Here is a 19,422-nt window from a genome sequence, read left to right on the forward strand (position 1 = left end):
AATAGTACACATTATGGCTTAGTAGATGTTTATTGAATTGATTTTAATTTGCTCCTCAAGGTACTGGGAAAGATTATGACTGTGGTGAGACAAAAAGCAACCCGAGACTGCACCAAGTATCCGAATATCAGCATGTCAGTTAGAGGAACAGATCCAATCGAGGTAGGTTACCCCTTCTTTTCTCTCCTGGGATCCCTGTGCTTTTTCCCGTGTGTGCCTGCGTGAGGGAAAGACGGAGTGCGTGTGCAAGAGTGGAGTGTAGGACAGGAAGGCGCAGGCGCGCTGTTCACCAGTCTGCAGCCCAGGAGCTCTCAGTGCAGTTTCTCTGGGAGTTGATGGCAGCACCACTGTGCGGCCGCCTGGCTGAGAGCGAAACTCCAAGACCCAAGATTCAGGAAGAACCAAACATGTATGGTGAGCAGGGAGGCTGCGGCTCTGGAGTCAGAGCCTGGGGCACAGAGTTTCCGCTCGACCGACTGTCCTGACCTGCCTCCCCTGTCCGCCTACCCCAGCCCCCAAAGTATGTCAGCCAAGTCCAAAGGGAACACCTCTTCTTTTCCAAACGAGGGACCATCGGTAGCCTCCAAAACCAAGGTGAAGGAGCAGATCAAAATCATCGTAGAGGATTTGGAATTAGTCCTGGGGGATCTGAAGGATGTGGCCAAGGAACTTAAAGAGGTGAGAGGCGACAGGGTGGAGAGGGAATACTGCGTTTCCTGTTCTTCAGAGTATTTGGGGTACCCAATTTCATTGGGAACTGGCAGATTTCTAAACTCTTGGGAAACTACTAAGAAGCCCTCCGCAGACATACTTTCCTCGCTCCAGCCTCTTCTGCGGAGACTTGTTAGACTCTTTTTTGTTGTTGTTTTTTAATCCTGAAGAAATCAACTAGTGTTTCTATGTACTGGTGAAAGGAAGTGTGCGTGTGCTTGTGTGCAGAGAGGAGGGGGTGGGGGTTGGGTCCGCCATGGAAAATAAATAATCCGCTGGATTGGAGAAGGTTTACGACGTTCTGTTTCCTTCCACCTCCTCTCTCCTCCTAACCCTTTTTAAATTCGGAAAGTTCCCTAGATCAGTGCTGGAGGATGCGCTGATTCTGGATTAGGCGCTTTTGGCTGGGGTTGGTAGGGATGGACTGAGGACAGTTCCTCTCGTCTTCCCCCTCCCCCCCATCTGATAAAGGCTTGGCCGTAAGAAAAGAAAAGAGGTAATAATTGGGTTAGGGATTAGAGCCCCTCTATATTTAGAGGGGTCTGGACCAGTTCTTGAAGCATCCTCCTCTCCCCTCTGTCTACACTCTCCTCGCCAAAGATTCTTTGCATTCAAGCTAGGATACAAGGAGTGCGTGCATGCGTGCGTGTGTGTGTGTGTGTGTGTGTGTGTGTGTGTGTGTTTCTGTGTCTCTGTGTATGTATATATGTACACGCACGGTTCTTGTCTTTTGGTCACTGGCTTACTGGAGTAGAGAAACCCTGTTTAATATTTCTATTACATGATCCCAGTGGTTTTATTTGATGTTATAGGAAGATCAGGAGAATGCCTTTAGGTCTGCGACTGCCGAATTCATCAGGGCTCAGAGATGGAGGAGGGTGCTGAGTGCAGCTGGGCGGGGCGGTGTTAGGCGACTGCCTCCGCTAGTGGGTTTGGTTTGGCTTGGAGCAAAGCAGAGAGCTGGCAAGGCTTTGCTACTTGCTCCGCTATTCTGCTTCCTAATTGGCGCCCCCGGTTTCCTTCTTGGAGAGAGGATTCTGATCATAGGGTTGGCTAAGATCTGTAATGATAACTTAAGGTGGCAGTGGTGGGAGTAAGCTATTGAAAGGGGGTTATCTCTGATATTTAATTTTTTTAGAGAGACCAAAAAGGTGGCATTTGTGACTGATTTTGGCATCTGGCCTTTAAGCGTCACCTCTCACCCCAACACACACACACACAATCACACTCAATCACACACACAATCACATATACACACCTTTTCAAGACTTGGGATATAGAAAAAAATAAAGATTTCTACCCCCCAATACACACACACACCCATACAAGTCTGTTAAAATATCACATTCATCAAGGTGGTCCACTTTGCCAGTAGCAGGAGTCAGTTCTTGAAGGCTAAACTGAAAACAGAAGTGTAATTACCATTATTTTTCCCCCAGTGGCAAATGCTGTTGTAGCTGAAAGAATAAAACTTGTCCGTTTTTCCTCATACATCTGCTATAAAACTAGCTGGCAGATGGCTAGATTATAGGTTGAAATTTTACATCTAAAGATGCTGTTATTTCTTTTGTTTTCCTTTTATTTGAAATCTATGGCAGCCTATGATTTTTTTTACTCAGAAGCATGACTTTTTAAAATTAAAATGTTAACCCATTTCTCTCATTAGGCTTCTGTTTAATAGAATAAACAATGAATGTTCCAATGTTTCTGAGGATCTGGGAAAGCTGCAGAAACTGTATTTTTACTGTCTTCCTAAGACAAAGATTGAAATAAAGTAAAGCACTCAATCATAATTCTAAATGTCTTTTCAGTATTACATAATCCTTTACTTATTTCACAGTTTATTCTTATTTTAATAAACCCCACATATTATTTTTTCATAACTGAATCATTGCTCCTTGTTCAATTAGAATGTAGATACGTAGCATAGTTTTAACTACCTTATGGTTCTTTAGAAAACCTTTTAGTCTCTTGCTATGTACACACACACATATGCATATATATGTATATATCAGTTTTTCTATTAGTCTCTTTCTATATTTCTAATGAGCCATCTTGGCAGCCTTGGCGGTTATAGGGTTCACTTTATTAAACCAAGATTACTTGTTAATAAGTTGGTAGACTTAAAGGGGATGTATTTGACATATCCACTTTTCCCGTAAACAACTTGTTGGCTTAGAAAAAGAAATAAAGATCTAGGTCATATGAAAAACAAATAGATCCAGTAGTATAAGTATGAAGGAATATAATATAATAATTTAATTTTAAAGAAATGCAAGAAAGCATAGAGGCTTTCACTCGTCACCAACATTTTGTTTTTAATTGGGGAGGAGAGTTAATCATATATCAATGTAAAGCTGAAACCTGAGAATGATAGACTCTATAATTCAGTGTTTGTGTTCCACTCAGTACAGTTTCATATTAAGCTATATATTGTCATTTTTGAAACAGTGGCCCTTTTAGTTAAATATAATATGAACTTTCACTATTTGTAGAACATATTTCATCAGCATGTTTCACATATGACATCTTGTAGTTGTCTACCCTTTTATATTTGTCTGCAGCTGTTATTGAGCATTGGCTCAAATTTATTTTTGATGGAATGCCTGAAGCATTTCTAAATTACAGTACTGATATGTTAGACACATAGTGTGAGAATATAAGTGTTGCTATTATCATTTATAAACATTGACAAGAAATGTCCCAGAAGATCATAATTTTTTTTCACCTACTCTATTTTCGCTGGTGAAGGGACCTCCTTCAGATGTACAGTTTCAGACTTTTAGTTTTGTTTGCCTGGGACATTGATCAGTTGAAACTTCCTAGGGTCAAATAATAACTATGTGCCAGATGAAAATTTTGAACCCAGGTCTTCTTGCCTGAGACAAATTCTCAATACACTACATCTAGCTAGCTGTCATAATGTTGATTGTCACAATTGGACTTTGAATTCCTGTATCAGTAATGGCATGTTTTGAAACAGAAGATGTTTTGATGTGAATAAATAAATAGTTCTTATGAAAAATTCTTACAAAATAGTTCTTATAAAAAAGGTCAGTGTACCAATTGCCATATGATAGTTTTTTTCAATCATTTTACTTTAACTAAAGTACAATATTATTTTTGAATATTCTGTTTATCACAATTTAAAACCTGAGCTATGATCATGGATCTGGTTTGACTTTTCTAACAGTTGCGTTGAAACTAGAGTGATATAAATTTGCTTTCCTAGAAGTTTTCTCATTAAACGACATTTTTCTCAGGTCATCAAAAAATACAGATGGCATAATAAACCTTAGTTATTACTGCATGCTTAAATGACTAAGAATTGATGCCATTTTGTAGACTTACAGTAGATTTTGTAGGTGTTATTTATGATTGAATTCAAGTACTCCTTTCAGGAACCTCTCAAATGACAGATGAGAAAAAATGGGAATAATGGGATATTCATTTTCTTTGAGAACTTAAAGGATTCCATTAAATCGTGAATTTTTCTGTTGCCCTCAAAATATCCTTCTCTTACTAAAACTTGACATTATACATATGAAAAGAGGTTAAATGATATTTCCTCAAACAAGATAACTATAACCTGAAAAATCCTCATAATTAGTTTGTAAGATTCTCTAGTACCAATCATATAACAAAATAGCTTTGCATTTAGTGATCTCTTTCTCATTTTCATTCCTTTCTCCTCTTCTAAGAACAGGAGAAAGGAATGAGAATGAGAAAATAAATGTTAAGAAGTACTTATTTGGTATCTACTGTGATAGATCTGTGGGGTATCTACTGTGAGAGATAAAAGAAAAATATAAGTCTTAGACTTCAAGGGACTTACATTTGATGTGAGAAGAAAAGACTAAGACAAAACCACATCAAAGAATACAAGCAAATAAATTACTACTAGATAGGAGCTAAACTCTAGAATATCAGTGAATATTCAAAGAAAGCTTCAACCAGGAAAAAAGATTTTAGCTGAGCCTTAGAAGATGGCTAACATTTGTATTGGCAAAAGGGAGCAATAGAAAATAGCTTATCTGAGTAGTGTTTTTCTACATGTCTAAAGTTGAAAATAGATGTGAAGCTCAAGAGTATTGAGAGCAAATATAAACCAAAACTGTTGTAGCAGATGTAGGTCAATCCATTTCCACTGAGAGTTATGTGATGATGAGCTTATTTTAAATATTGGTTTCTTAAAAATAGTGCCCAGATAGTCTGACATAATCTATTTGCAGTTAGTATGTCCTTACCTGAGAGTTGTAAAGCAGAGAAACCTGCCCACTTGACTGGCTGAGAGGTATAATGACAACTTTGACAATGGGACTGTTTGGCCTACTTGTTGGTATTCATTTGGGATGTTTACCTGATAGATATGAAAATTTGTATGGATCAGCTTACTTGTCTTCCTTTAGTAACAAGTACTTTATTTATTTTAATGTGATTATTTCTTGAATGATATATCCTTAAGGTAAGAAAAATACCCCAAGATTGATGTGATTCCTGAATCAAAAATATTTATATCTATACAAAGTACATAACTGATGAATGAATAAAACTGTCCTGGGATCTAAAAGCTTTTCTTCTGGTCAATATTGTTCTGAAACTTGTAGGCAGATGGATGGACAAATACAATGAAATTTATCTCTGAAACATGTTATTCATTTCTTTATTATTCGCTTGTTGGTCCTTTATGGAGAGCAGGTCATGTTTTCTCTCCTAAGAGGTATCATTTAAAAAAAAACATTAGTTAACGTGAATTTATTTATTTTCTATTAGATATTTATTAAGTACCTGAGATCCTGGGGAGATGCAGAGGTAATAAAAATGATATTGGTAAGAAAACTTGACAGCACTTTTTTTTTTATAAAGCACTTTACATACAAGTGCCTGCCCTTAAGGAACTTACAATCAAAATAATATTTTTCCTTTATATGCTGTATTCTTTGAAACTATATTTAAAATTGTCCTATTAAACAACAGTAATAGAACTACTAAAAAAGTCCATTTAAAATTGTACATACTTTATTTTGACAAATAAAGCATTTAAGGAAAAAAAAACACTGCCTGGGATTATTCCATTTTTACCTTGAAAAAATTATTTTTGTATATGTAAGCAGTTCATGGGAAAAGATACAGCATTCCTGCATTTTTAACACTTTGAGATCAAGCTAACTTCCAATTTGGGCCTTTAAAAATGTAGATGTCATGGTATGGTCAAAAGACCAGTAGACAAAATCTAGAAACCTTAGCTTTGCTCATAGATTTCATAATCTAATTTGTGATTTTGAGCAAAGGAAAGCCTCTGAGTTTACCCATTTATAAAATGACCAAGTCATAAGAAAGTATCACTAATATTACTTCCAATTCAAATCTAGTGATTTTACATGAATTTCTTCACAGCATATTGCTACCAAAAAAGGATCAATTTATATATAGATAACACAAGGAGGTATCATAGTAGACTGTTATTGGAGGAATAAAAATAAATTACCATATTGAAATTTTTACCATGTTTATATATATATTTAATTCAAATAAAAATATCAATTTTATTGTTTATTATATTATCTCTCTTCCTTATAGTTACTGCTAGTATATTCACTTCCTATAGCATAACACTTTGCTATAATCCACTTGGTTTTGGAAGTTTTTTCTTTTTTTTTACACAAAGCAACTGTTGAGAGATGGCAAGAGACATTCTTAAAAATGCAACTAAAGTCTAGCAGATGCTTTCCTTCTTTACTTTCACCTCCTGACTTCCTTGGCTTCCTTTCAGAACCAACTTAAATATCACCTGCTTGTAAAAAGGCTGTTCTTAGTAGTTTCAGCCCTTCTCTCCCCATCCCTTCCTGTCATGTCTATCCTCTGGGATTATCTCACATTTACTCTTATATATATCTTTTGTATTCCTGGAGTACACATGCTAATAAAAAAACATGAATAAACATTTGTTTCATTGAATTGAAATTTAATATATTTAATAACTGTTGAATTAAATTTATTTAATAACTGATAAATATGTAGGTTAAACACAGCAATGGCTCATAAAGTCCCTTATTAAGAGAGAAGGGCTTATGCTTTTCATCAAAAAGCCACTGAAGTATTTAATAAGTTCTTATAGAGCACAAAAGACTTGGAATAGGGCATAGGCAATAATAATTTTATGCAAGAATTTGAAAAGCTACTATGTAAAAAAGGAATTTAATTTGTTCAGTTTGACCACAGAAGTCAGAACAAGGAGGAATAAATAGAACATATAAAGAAGCAAATTCAGTAACACATAAAGAATATTTCATTACAATTAGAGGTATTCAAAATTCAGTGAGCTGCCTCAAGAGGAAGTAAGTTTGAAAGTCTTCAAGCAATGGCTGAAATACAACACATTGGGTTACTAGTTTTTGATTTTTTGTAGATGGGACATCGTTCACATACACATTGCCTAAATGATTTTTGAGATCTTTTACAATTTTGAAATTCCGTAATATTTATATGCACATAAGTAATCTGTTTTGTAAACTGATGAGCAAAATTTTTTCAATTTCTCGATACTTGTAATTCATGTGAAGTTTTATATCATTTGGAAGATCCTATTTATTCTATGTCATAATAATAATCATAATGATAGCTAAATTTTATATAGCACTATAACACTGTTCTTAATGCTTTAAAATTACAAGCTCATTTGAATATCATGATTGCCCTGAAAGTAGATGCTATTCTTATTATTCCCATTTTATAGTTGAGGAAATTGAGGCAAACAGAAATTAATTGACTTGCCTACGGTCTCACAAAGTATCAGACATCAGATCTGAATTCAGGTCTAAACTGATGACAAAATGAATATCAGAAAGTATTCTGTGGAATATTGGCATACCTTTTAATGTGCAATGGACTTTGATAAGTTATTAAATACCAATAGGAATTGTACTTTTTTTCAAATGCGAACAGTAATATTACTCCTAAAATTAAGTTTTATTAAAATAAAAAAGGAAAACATGTGTTAGAGTTTTCCTCCCTTGTAACAGAATGCCTCATTGTTTCAATAAATCTTTTTTATACTTCAGTAAGTAAATATTTGTGTATATTTCTGTAATTTGGTTATTATAGACATATTACCTCCATAACACATTTAGATTATCTATTGAACCCATTTGAAGTAATTGTTTCAAAATTCAGGTAGCAATAAAAAGCTATAAAATAAAGTATAAATAGTATTATAAAATTTTCAGTAATATTGAAGTAATAAATGATAAAATCATTGAATTATTTTTCATTGTTAATTATATTTCTTTCCAACCATATGGCTTTGAGAATCACTTATTCTTAAAAACTACTTTGCTAAGATAGTAATGCAAGGATAATTAGATGATAATTTATCCCCATACATCTTATAATATAAGCAGACTACAATACCTCCAATAAAACCTAACATAGCACCTTGACCATTTAGATGTTTGTTGAATGAATAATATTTCTGTTTTAAATATCAAGGGTGAATTCTGAATATAAGAGAAATGTTTCAGGATTTTTAGGGCACAGAATGATGTTGACAAAGTCCTGAAGAGATTTTTCTCTTATTGATATCCTGTTGAAAAGGAAGATTAATCTTTTCCACTAATTTAGAACCTGTATTCAGAAGAATGAATGTCTAGAATGTTGTTTCTTATTTTCTTTTTATGTCACCTTCATTTCCAAATATATCCCTACTCCTATCAAGCTGTCTCTTAAAGAGTTAAAAAAGGGGAGGGTGTGAGATATTCCAGCTCTTCAAAGAAAAGAGGGAAATGCAATTTACTTTGTTTTTCAATAACCTCATGCAATGAGGATAGAATATATTATATACTTAATTTTATTTCTTTATTTAAAGATTTATTATTTATTAATTTGTAATATTTTCTCATGGTTACATGATTCATATTCTCTCCCTCTCCTCTTTCTTCCCCTCCTAGAGGTGGCAAACATTTCTAATGGCTTATACATTTTTATTGTTCAAAACCTATTTCCATATTTTTCACATTTGTAATAGAATGATCTTTTAAATCCAAAACCTCACATCCTATACCCAAAGAACCAGGTGCTAAGTCATATGTTTTTCTTCTGTGTTTCTACTCCCACAGTTCTTTGGATGTGGATAGTGTTTTTCTCATAAGTCCCTCAGGATTGTCCTGGAACATTATATTGCTATTAGTAGTAAAATCTATTACAGTTGATTGTGTCACAGTATTTCACATTCTGTGTGATTTTCTCCTGGTTCTGCTCATTTCACTCTATATTAGCTCATGGAGGTCCTTCCAATATATGGACATCCTCCAGTATGTCATTCCTTACAGCACAATAGCATTCTATCACCAACATATACCACAATTTGTTCAGCCACTCCCTAATTAATGGATACCCTCTCATTTTCCAATTTTTTGCCAAGTATATTCGTTTATATTCTCCTAATTTATTTATAATTTCACTCCTAATATTTAAGTCATTTATGCATTTTGGATTTATTTTGGTATAGGGTATAAGATGTTGATCTAAACCTAATTTTTGCCATACTGTTTTCTAATTTTCCCAGCAGTTTTTGCCAAAGAGTGGATTCTTATACCAAAGGCTGGGATCTTTGGATTTATCAAACACCAGCTTGCTGAGGTCATTTACCCCTAGTCTATTTCATTGATCCATCCTCCAGTCTCTTAGCCAGATCCATATTGTTTTAATGATCACTGCTTTATAGTACAGTCTAAGATCTGGTACTGCTAGACCATGGTCCTTCACATTTTTTCTATTATTTCCCTTGATATTCTTGATCATTTGTACTTCCAGTTGAATTTGTTATATTTTTCCAATTCTATAAAAAAGTTTCTTAGTAGTATGATAGGCATGGCATTGAATAAATAAATTAACTTAGGTAGGATTGTCATTTTTATTATGTTAGCTCATCCTAACCATGAGCAATTAATATTTTTCCAATTATTTGGATCTACTTTTAATTGTGCCAAAATGTTTTGCATTTGTGTTCATATAATTCCTGTGTTTGTCTTGGCTAATAGATTCCAAAATATTTTATTCTCTCTAAAGTGATTTTAAATGGAGTTTCTCTTTCTGACTCTTGCTGCTGAGTTTTGTTGGAAATATATAGAAATGCTAATAATTAATGTGGGCTTATTTTTTACCCCACGATTTTGCTATTGTTAATTATTTCCACTAGTTTTATAAGCGATTTTCTAAGATTCTTTAAATATAGCATCATATCACCTGCAAAGTGATAGTTAAGTTTTCTCATTGCCTACTTTAATCCCTTTAATTAAAATTTCTTCTCTAATTGCTACCTCTAGCATTTACAGTACAATGTTAAATAATAAAGGTATTAATGGATATCCCTGCTTTACTCTTGATCTTTTTGGGAAGACTTCTAAATTGTCCCCATTACAAATGATACTTGCTGATGGTTTTAAATAAATATTGCTAATTATTCTGAGGAAAGGTGCTTCAATTTCCAAACTCTCTGATGTTTTCAATAGGAATGGGTATTGTATCAAAATCAAGTGTTTTTTCTGCATCTATTGAGATAATCATGTGATTTTTGTTATTTTGGTTGTTCATATGGTCAATTATAGATAGTTTCCCTAATATTAAATCAGCCCTGCATTCCTGGTATAAATCCCACTTGTCAGAGTAAATAATCTCTGTGATAACTTTCTAGATTCTCTTTGCTAGTACTTTATTTAAGATTTTTTTTTACATCTATGTTCATTAAGAAGATTGACAGATAGTTTTCTTTCACTATTTTTCATCTTCCGGGCTTTGGAATCAGTACCATATTTATGTCATTAAAAGAATTTGGTAAGAATCCTTCTTTGCTTATTTTATCAAATAGTTTGTAGAGTATTGGGATTAGTTGTTCTTTACATTTGGTAGAATTCACTTGTAAATCCATCTGGCCCAGGGGGATTTTTTCTTATGGAATTCCTTGATGACTTGTTCAACTCCTTTTTCTGATATGGAATTATTTAAGTATTTTATTTATTCTTTTATTAATCTGGGCAATTTATATTTTTTAAAAATATTTGTCCAATCCACCTAGATTTTCATATTTCTTGTCATATAATTGGGCAAAGTATCTCTTATTAATTTCCCTGGTTTCCTTTTCCTTTGAGGTGATATTGCCCTTTTCATTTCTGATACTGTTAATTTGATTCTCTTCTTTATTTTCTTTTCTATATTTAGATTAACCAATACTTTATTTTTAAATTTTTTCAAAGAACCAATTCCTAGTCTTCTGTTTTTAAAATTCAAATTAAATTAAATTAATTATAAAATAAAAAATAAACAATTAAAATTTTTCTTTTACTTTCAATTTTGCTAATTTCTCTTTTGATTTTTAGGTTTCCAATTATTTTTTTCTGGGTTTTAACAATTCATTCTTTTTCTAGTTTTTTAAGTTGCATACCCAATTCATTAATCTCTTCCCTCTCTATTTTGTTGATATAGGTACTCCAGGATATAAATTTCCCCTTGAGTACTGCTTTTGGCTGTATCATATATTTTGATATGTTGTCTCCTTGTTGTCATTCTCTTCAATGAAATCAGTAATTGTTTATTTGATTTTTTCTTTGACACACCAGTTTTAAAGAATTAGATTATTTAATTTCAAACTGATTTTAAATTTGCCTCTTCATGAATCCTTATCAATTATGATTTTTATCACATTATGATCTGAGAAAGTTTTAGTTATTATTTATGCTTTTCTACATTTTATTGCTCTGTTTTATGCCCTTGTACATGGTCAGTCTTTGGATATGTACCCCCTATTTGATTTTCTCAAGACATCTATTAGCTCTAATTTTTCTAATGTTTAATTCACTTCACTTACTACTGTCTTATTTATTTTTGGTTCAATTTGTCTAATTCTGATAGGGGAAGGTTGAGGTCCTCCACTAGTATGGTTTTACTATTTATTTTCTCCTTAAGCTCCTTTAATTTCTCCTTCAAAAAATCTGGAAATTGTATCATTTTATGTATATAGGTTGAGTACCAATATTTCCTTATTATTTATATTACCTTTTATCAAGATGTAGTTTTCTTCCTTGTCTCTTTTAATCAAATCTATTTTTACTTTAGCTTTGACTGAGATCATGATTGCTACTCCTGCCTTCTTTTTCTTACTTGTGACCAAATAGATTCTGCTCCAGTCTCTTGTCTTTACCCTGTGTGTATCTACTTGCCTCACTGGTGTTTCTTTTAGACAACATATGCAAGGATTCTATTTTTTAATCCACTCTGCTATATGCTTGCATTTTATGGGTGAGTACATTGCATTCACATTCAGTTATGATTACCATCTAGTGTATTTTCCCCTCCATTTAACTTTCTTTTTTAATCATGACCTTACTCCTTCTATTCTTTCCCTTTCCCTCAGTGGTTTGCTTTTAGTCAGTCTCTTCCCTTTCCCTTCCCTTTATTACTCTCCTTACCCCACCCCTTCTTACTATACTCTTACTATAAGACCTTTTGGTGGTCCCTCCCCTGTGTCTCCATCCCTTGTATTTCTCCACTCCCCTCCACCCTGTTTCTTCTTCCCCTTCTGCTTTTCTGTAGGGTAAGATACAAGTCTATACCCCAATAAGTTTGTCTTGTCTCTCTGAGCCAATTCCATTGAGAATATGGTTTAGGTATTACCTCTCACTACCTCTTCCTCCATTCCATTATATTGGTTTCCCACCTGTCCCCATGCTTCTTTATATGATATATTTTGCCTCATTTTAACTACTATGACAATAATGACAATTTTAAGAGTTACAGATATTATCTTTCCATATGGGAATATAAGCCATTTGACCTTATTGAAACTCTTAATTTTTTTACTCTTTCTTATTTATTTTTTCATACTTCTCTTGGATTTTGTATTTGGGCCTCAAATTTTCTATTCAAGTCTGTTCTTTTCTTCAAGAATGCATGAGGGGGGCAGCTGGGTAGCTCAGTGGAGTGAGAGTCAGGCCTAGAGACAGGAGGTCCTAGGTTCAAACCCGGCCTCAGCCACTTCCCAGCTGTGTGACCCTGGGCAAGTCACTTGAACCCCATTGCCCACCCTTACCAATCTTCCACCTATGAGACAATACACCGAAGTACAAGGGTTTAAAAAAAAGAATGCATGAAAACCTATTTTATTAAATGACCATATTTTCCCCTAAAAGAGTATAGTAAGTTTTGCTGGGTAGTTGATTCTTGGTTGGAGGTCCAATTCCCTGTCTGGAATATCATATTCCAGGCCTTCTGGTCCTTCAATGTGGAGGCTTCCAGGTCCTGTGTCATCCTTACTGGGACTCCATTATATCTGAAGTGTTTCTTTCTAGCTGCCTGTAGTATTATCTCCTTGGTCTTGGAGCTCTCATCCTTTACTTTAACATGTTGTCATTTGGATATTGTCATTTGGGCATTTAATTCAGGATCTTAGTTGTGGATTCTTCCAATCTCTATTTTACCCCTTTGTTCAATTTTACCCTTATATAAGGGCAGTTTTCTTGAATAATTTCCTGTAGTATGAGGTCTAAGCTTTTTTTTTTCTGATCATGGCCTTTGGGTAGTCCAATAATTCTTAAATTGTCTCTCCTGGATCTTGTTTTCAGGTCAATTATTTTTTAAATAAAGTGAGATTTTCTTCTATTTGTTCATTGTTTTGATTTCATTTTAAAGATTCTTGGTGCCTTGTGAAGTCACTAGCTTCAAATTGTTCAATTCTAATTTTTAAGGAATGAATTACATCCATGTCTTTTTGATCCTCCTTTTCTTTTTGATCTATTTTCCTCTTAAAGTCATTATTTTCAGCCTTTAAATTTTTTGCCTCATTTTCAAGCTGATCCATTCTGGCTTTGAAGACAATTTTCCTTTTTAGGTTAATGTGCCTCTGTTTCCAGATGACCTATTTTTCCTTTTAAGTTCTTTCCCCAATTATCTTTAAACTGTTTCATTTGCTTTTAAAATTATTTTTGAGCTCTGCCAGAGCCTGAGTCCAGTTCACTGGAGTTTTTGAAATTTTGCTTGATGTTCCTCTGTTCCATCTGTTCTTTGTTTTTTATCTGAATAGAAGCTTTCAATTTTAATTTCCTTTTTTTTCTTCTGTTGTTTACTCATTTTTTTATTCTTTTCCCCCTCCTTTTGGGATGTACACTTGTTCCTCTGGTTGCTTACTGGCTCTATGAGTTTGAGCTTTTCTGCCCTGAAGGGACTTCTTCTCTGCTCTGCTGGTGTACTGGATTAGACCAGTTGAGCTGACCTGCTAAGCTAACTTGCCCTGAGGTTATATCTTCTCTAGTCTCTGGCAGAGGCTGAACGTGAAGGTGTGGAGGTTGAAGGTAGTAACCAGCTGGCACACCCCTCTGTTCTTTTTGACAGCTGACTCCCTTCCAGCCATTGTCAGAGCCCTGAGCTTCACATGGTGGTACAAAAGTACTCTGTTGTGGTTGCAGTCCAGTGTCAACCTGAGTCCTACCATGGATATCAGAACAGTAGGTAGGGGATGAGTGTTGGAATTTTCCTTCTTTCTCTTATACTGGAGAATACAACTTTTTCTGCATATTTTCAAGTTGAATTGAGGAAAGTCCTGTGGTTCCTTCTTATTGTTGGTTTTAGATTTCTGTTTTCTTTGAAGAACTTTGTTTTCATTTATGTGGAAGTCACCATTTTGACTCCCTAAATTCTTAATTTTGGTTTAATGTTATTTATTACATTCTTTATAGATACCACTTATTCCTTTTGCAGAAAACTAAAAAATTCAAACTTCAATGTTAAAATGAATATTTTGTTGTTGTTCAGTTGGGTAAATCATGTCCAACTATTCCTGAAACCATTTGGGAAATTCTTGACAAAAATACTGAAATAGTTTCTGTTTCTTCCTCCACAAAATAATATAATATGAGTTAATAAGAAACCATTATTTATTTCTATGGTGGTGGATAACTTTTTCGTCATGAATGTTTTGGAGTTGTATTGGATCCTTACATTACTGGTAATAGTTGTCATTCACATTATCTGTTGTTACCATTATTGTGTATGATGTTCTAGTTCTACTCACTTTCATTTAAATCACTTCACTTAAATTTTCCTAGGTTTTATTTATTTTTTATGATTGCCCTGTTCATTGTTTCTTATGGCACAATAATATTCCCCTACAATCATATACCACAACTTCTTCAGCCTTTCCCTATTGATGAACATACCTCCACTTTTCAATTTTTTGCCACTATATAAAGAGTTGATATAAATGTCTTTGTACAAATAAGATATTTCTCCCTATATTTGACCTCTCTGGGAATTAGACACTGCCTTCAAGGGAAAAAACCATTCTATTTGATCACATGAAAATTGCAGTTCTCAAATATTATCTATTGCTTCCTAAATATAATCTAAACTTCAATACTTGTCTGAAATCCTTTTTCACAGTAGCCTTAATCTACCACTAACCTTAACTGATACAAGTGTTCAATGCCTTTGTCAAAATGGTCAAGTCACAATCAAATGAACACCTTTCTTATCTGACTACTCATATCATTCCTTATGACCAAAATTGCCTTCCTATTTTCATCCCCAACTTGGCTTAGTATCAGTTCAAATACCACCACAACAATTTAAAACTTTCCTTTACTTTCAATAGTTAAATTCAAAGGATAGCTAATTAGTTTAAGGTGATTCTAAGGGGGAGGGGGAGCAGAAGTGGAGTATGAAAGAGGACCCTGACAAGTATCATTTTAAGAAACAGAATATTTCTCTCCTCTACCCTTGTCATCCCCCATCAGTTATGCCTGATAGGAAATACTGTATATAGTAAGGAACAGAGTTTAGTGACCCAACTAGCAGAGACTCCTTTGAAGATCAAAACCAGATAATCAGGATATCTAGTTCAGGCCTCACACCAATTGATATACATGCATTTCCTAATGTGTGTCATTACCATTGCATTCTTAAAGAGAACTGCTATGTGTGTATGTCCAACATATATTTGGTTTCCATGCATATTTTCAAAGATTTACTACAGAGGCTTTCCATTTAGGAGATTTTTCTTATTTGATGCTCTATAAATGATCCACATGTTTATATGTACATTTGTGCATATGCCCTATTATGCAATAAATAAAACTAGCAAGCAAAAGAAATCATCCATTGGCTCTACTAGAAAATGCATTAAATGAATAAGTTTAAAAGATTATATGATATAAAGTAAGGAGAACTCTGAGGTCAGCAGATTATGTTATGATGCTTCTTTTATCTTTTTTATGAAGGAGGGATGTAAAAAAGCATTGCTTTTGCCAGGACTGACCTACTGGGAGGAATTTATGCCTGAATCCTTAACACAAAGTTCTGACAATCATGATTTGTCATGGTTAGAAACATATGTTGATAAAGAAATAAAGTACTGTAAATTAGGTTAAAAATAGATTTTTTTCCTGAGGGGCCATAATACACTTCCAAAGAAAATGTTTAATCACTTATTTCCCTTTCTCCCCTTCATATTATGAAAGTTTCTTTCCAGAGTTGGCAATATTTAAGTAATGTCTACTGGATACAAAATATCCTTTCAGTGAAAAAAAATCTGTTTTCTTGTTTACACTTAGACAATTGAATGGATGCCTCATTTTTTTCAACCAACTGTTTGATAAAATGTAGACATAGCCCAGGTATTTAATGCTTCTGTGATTTTCTAAGGTAATGGTTTGGGAATATAGCATTTCTTCAATAAACAATAAAAATTAGCCTTAATAGTTTTATCCCAGGAAGAATATAGGATATATTTAGTTTAAATTTGTTTTGTATTCAGTGCAATTTATACTTATATATTGTCTTCTTCCCCATTACCCAACCTTGCTGTTTTTCCTTTTCCAACCCTTTCCAGTCTAACTTACAATTATAGAAAAGGATAGAAATAGAATCAGAAGGAGAAGGGGTGAGGGGAGATGCTTCTGAGTGGGAACCCCAAAGGTTCCCATATGAGTGATGGACCCCACAGAAATAGAGAAGAGGGCACCCCCCAAAACCCTCTCCCTTCACACCCTTTCCCCAATCCCTGAATTGTGAATAATAAAAGCCATTCATTAGTCAGATAGCATTCTGGAGTGCCTGAAAAACAACAAGGGAGGAGGGAACCACAGCTTAGTCTGGCTGCCTCCATTTTGCAGCCATACCCTCTGCTGTGAAGTTGACTGACCTCAAGGGAGGTTTGTGTGAACCCCACCCTCATTCAGAATTGGATTGGGGTACCACATACCTCATATTATAGGGAAGCCTTGCCCCCAACTCCTGTGGGGTGGCACGACCATCCAGGTCATCCAATTTTGGGGTGACACCCCCTCGAAATCTTTGGGGAAAGCTAGAAGAGAGTCTCACCTCATAGACCTTCTCTATTTCCCCTCTATCATAACATAGGTACTGGCTCCCTTTATTATTACAGTCTTGGTAGCTGGCTCTCTTTATTGTTACTATAACACTTCAACATTTGTAAGACAGTAGGATCCATGAAAACTTGTTGAAATTCTACCTCTGACAGACACTTCTAACTGTAATATTTCCTCTAGGACAACTTCCTTAACTGCTCCTATAGTCAGTTGAGGTCCTCTAGAATAGAGCTGACTAATAGTATATATTTATATAAAGGACTTGGGCTAAAATTACACCACGTTACTACAGATGAACGTAATGACCTATCTCATTCTCACATAAAGGATCATTAAAACTAGGCTGTTTCTTCAGTAATGACTACGTGTAAATAGCAGTAAGGGATCCAAAGGAAAGAGAATTGACTCATTGCTATCTTAGCAATTTAAGTCTTCTTTTTTAAATTTATGGAGTCCTTGTAGTTATCCTGAACTGTGATTCTCTCCTGGGGTGTGAGTATTGGTGACTTTCTAGAGTTCAGAACTGGTCTATTAGTCTTGTAAGGTTTTGTCTCTTGAAACTCAGACTTTCTATATCTTTCTATATCTGTCAGAAGGCAATTCAATTAATAAACCTCTGGCCACTTTCTTTTCTCCTGCTTGTGCAGATGCTAGAGGAGGAGAAGATATCAACTATTCTCAGGGTTGGCTGCTTGCTGAGTTAGGCTGCTCACTTGTCCCCTTTCAATCTCTGTAGATTTTCTAATTTATAGCAGGTTGCTTATTTGGAAATATTTATATCAACATTGTTGCTTTTTCAAGTCTCAAAACCTCTGACTACTAATACTAGCTCTGGTGGATTCTGAGACTAACTATTGTCAGCTGTGGGAACCTCAATCGAAAACCAGTATCTCTTCAAATCTATATAGGATTATATATATTATTATATATTATTATATAATATATTATATAAACTATATAGCCTATACATAGGCTATATAGCCTCCTGGACACATATCTTGCAATAAATATTCACTTAAGACAAAGAAAGTTTAAAAAAAGAGAGAGATAGAACCATCGTGTTTTGGTGACACAAGGCATCCAGGTGGAGGAATGCGATCATCTTCCCATCTGGCAGCTTACAGAAACCTTGCCTCATTGACTGTAAAGAAAAGAGAGTGAGGGAACAGCAAGTTATCCTCTTTGCATGTACACTTAGTTCTGGCTCAGTACTCCATGTACCTTATTCATGATTTCAATTCTCTAACCAATTAGGAGATATTTTATTTGTCATTGTACAATACCAGCTTCTTTGTCATGCATGACTGGCTGGCTTGCCAAGGTAGCTAGGCGATACAGTAGATATAGCATCAGTCCTGGAGTCAGAAAGATCTGAGTTCAAATCCAACATCAAATCCAACTTAATAGCTTTATGACCCTGGGCAAGTTGTTTAATCCCTATTAGCTTCAGCTCCTCATCTGTAAACTGAGGATATACTGAAAAAAGAAATGGCAAACCACTCCAATATCTTTGCCAAGAAAACCCCTTGTACAAATTCCATTGGGTCACATAAAACTGGATAGAACTGCACAACTACCCCCAAAACAATATGTATAACTAGAAACATTCTGATCCAAATATTGGGCTGGAAATGGGCAAATGTACCATACAACTCACTAGGAAGAGTAATTATGAGTACACTCTTAGGATTGGACCCTTATTGGTCATTCCCATCATTTCAAAAGCAATTAGTCTTTGAATCTTAAAATTTTGTGAACATGGATAATTCAAGCAATTACTCTAAGCCTCAGATTCTTCATTGGAAAAGCAGAAATAATAGTTCTTTGCTCCCTACTTTCTAGTGTTGTTATTCCCAGTTAGAATAATTTTTTCCATACCAGCATGCAGATACATAGTCTACAGAAGTCTTATTATTACATTATCATCATCATCATCATCATCATCATCATCATCATCATTATTATTATTATTATTATTATTATTATTATTACAAAATCTTCTTATTTTACAGAAACCTGATGACATCTTGAAAACAGTGTAGTATAGAGAATTGGGGGTCATATAGTTTTTTCTAGCTTTGGCTGAGTTTCAAAAGCTGTTAGGGGTTTGGAATCTTGAGGAAGAGGCAGTTGGTTGGATCTTCCATGGAGGGAGGTTGTCAGTCAGCTGAGCTGCCTTGATTACCTAACTTTAATATTGAAATTTAGCCTAGCTTTGATATATTTACTTAAGAAATTATTATTTTAGATAAACCCTTTATATCTTCCTTTCCTAATACCATCCCTGCCTTCCCTCCCTTACCTTATATGTCTGTGGAGTTAATAAGGAGAGTAATTA

The 19,422-nt window shown here is 34.5% G+C and overlaps 1 protein-coding gene across 1 annotated transcript in view; it reads left to right on the forward strand.

The window, feature by feature from the left end:
- Window positions 1-383: 383 nt before the first annotated feature.
- Window positions 384-19,422, forward strand: part of PRR16 (proline rich 16) — a 213,826-nt gene continuing 194,787 nt past the window's right edge. The window contains exon 1 of the mRNA XM_044662013.1: window positions 384-678. Within this exon, the coding sequence (XP_044517948.1) occupies window positions 412-678 (267 nt within the window). The 5' untranslated portion in view covers window positions 384-411. The remainder of the gene's footprint in view (window positions 679-19,422) is intronic.

The sequence above is a fragment of the Gracilinanus agilis genome, chromosome 1, assembly GCF_016433145.1.
Source record: "Gracilinanus agilis isolate LMUSP501 chromosome 1, AgileGrace, whole genome shotgun sequence".
Lineage (NCBI taxonomy): Eukaryota > Metazoa > Chordata > Mammalia > Didelphimorphia > Didelphidae > Gracilinanus > Gracilinanus agilis.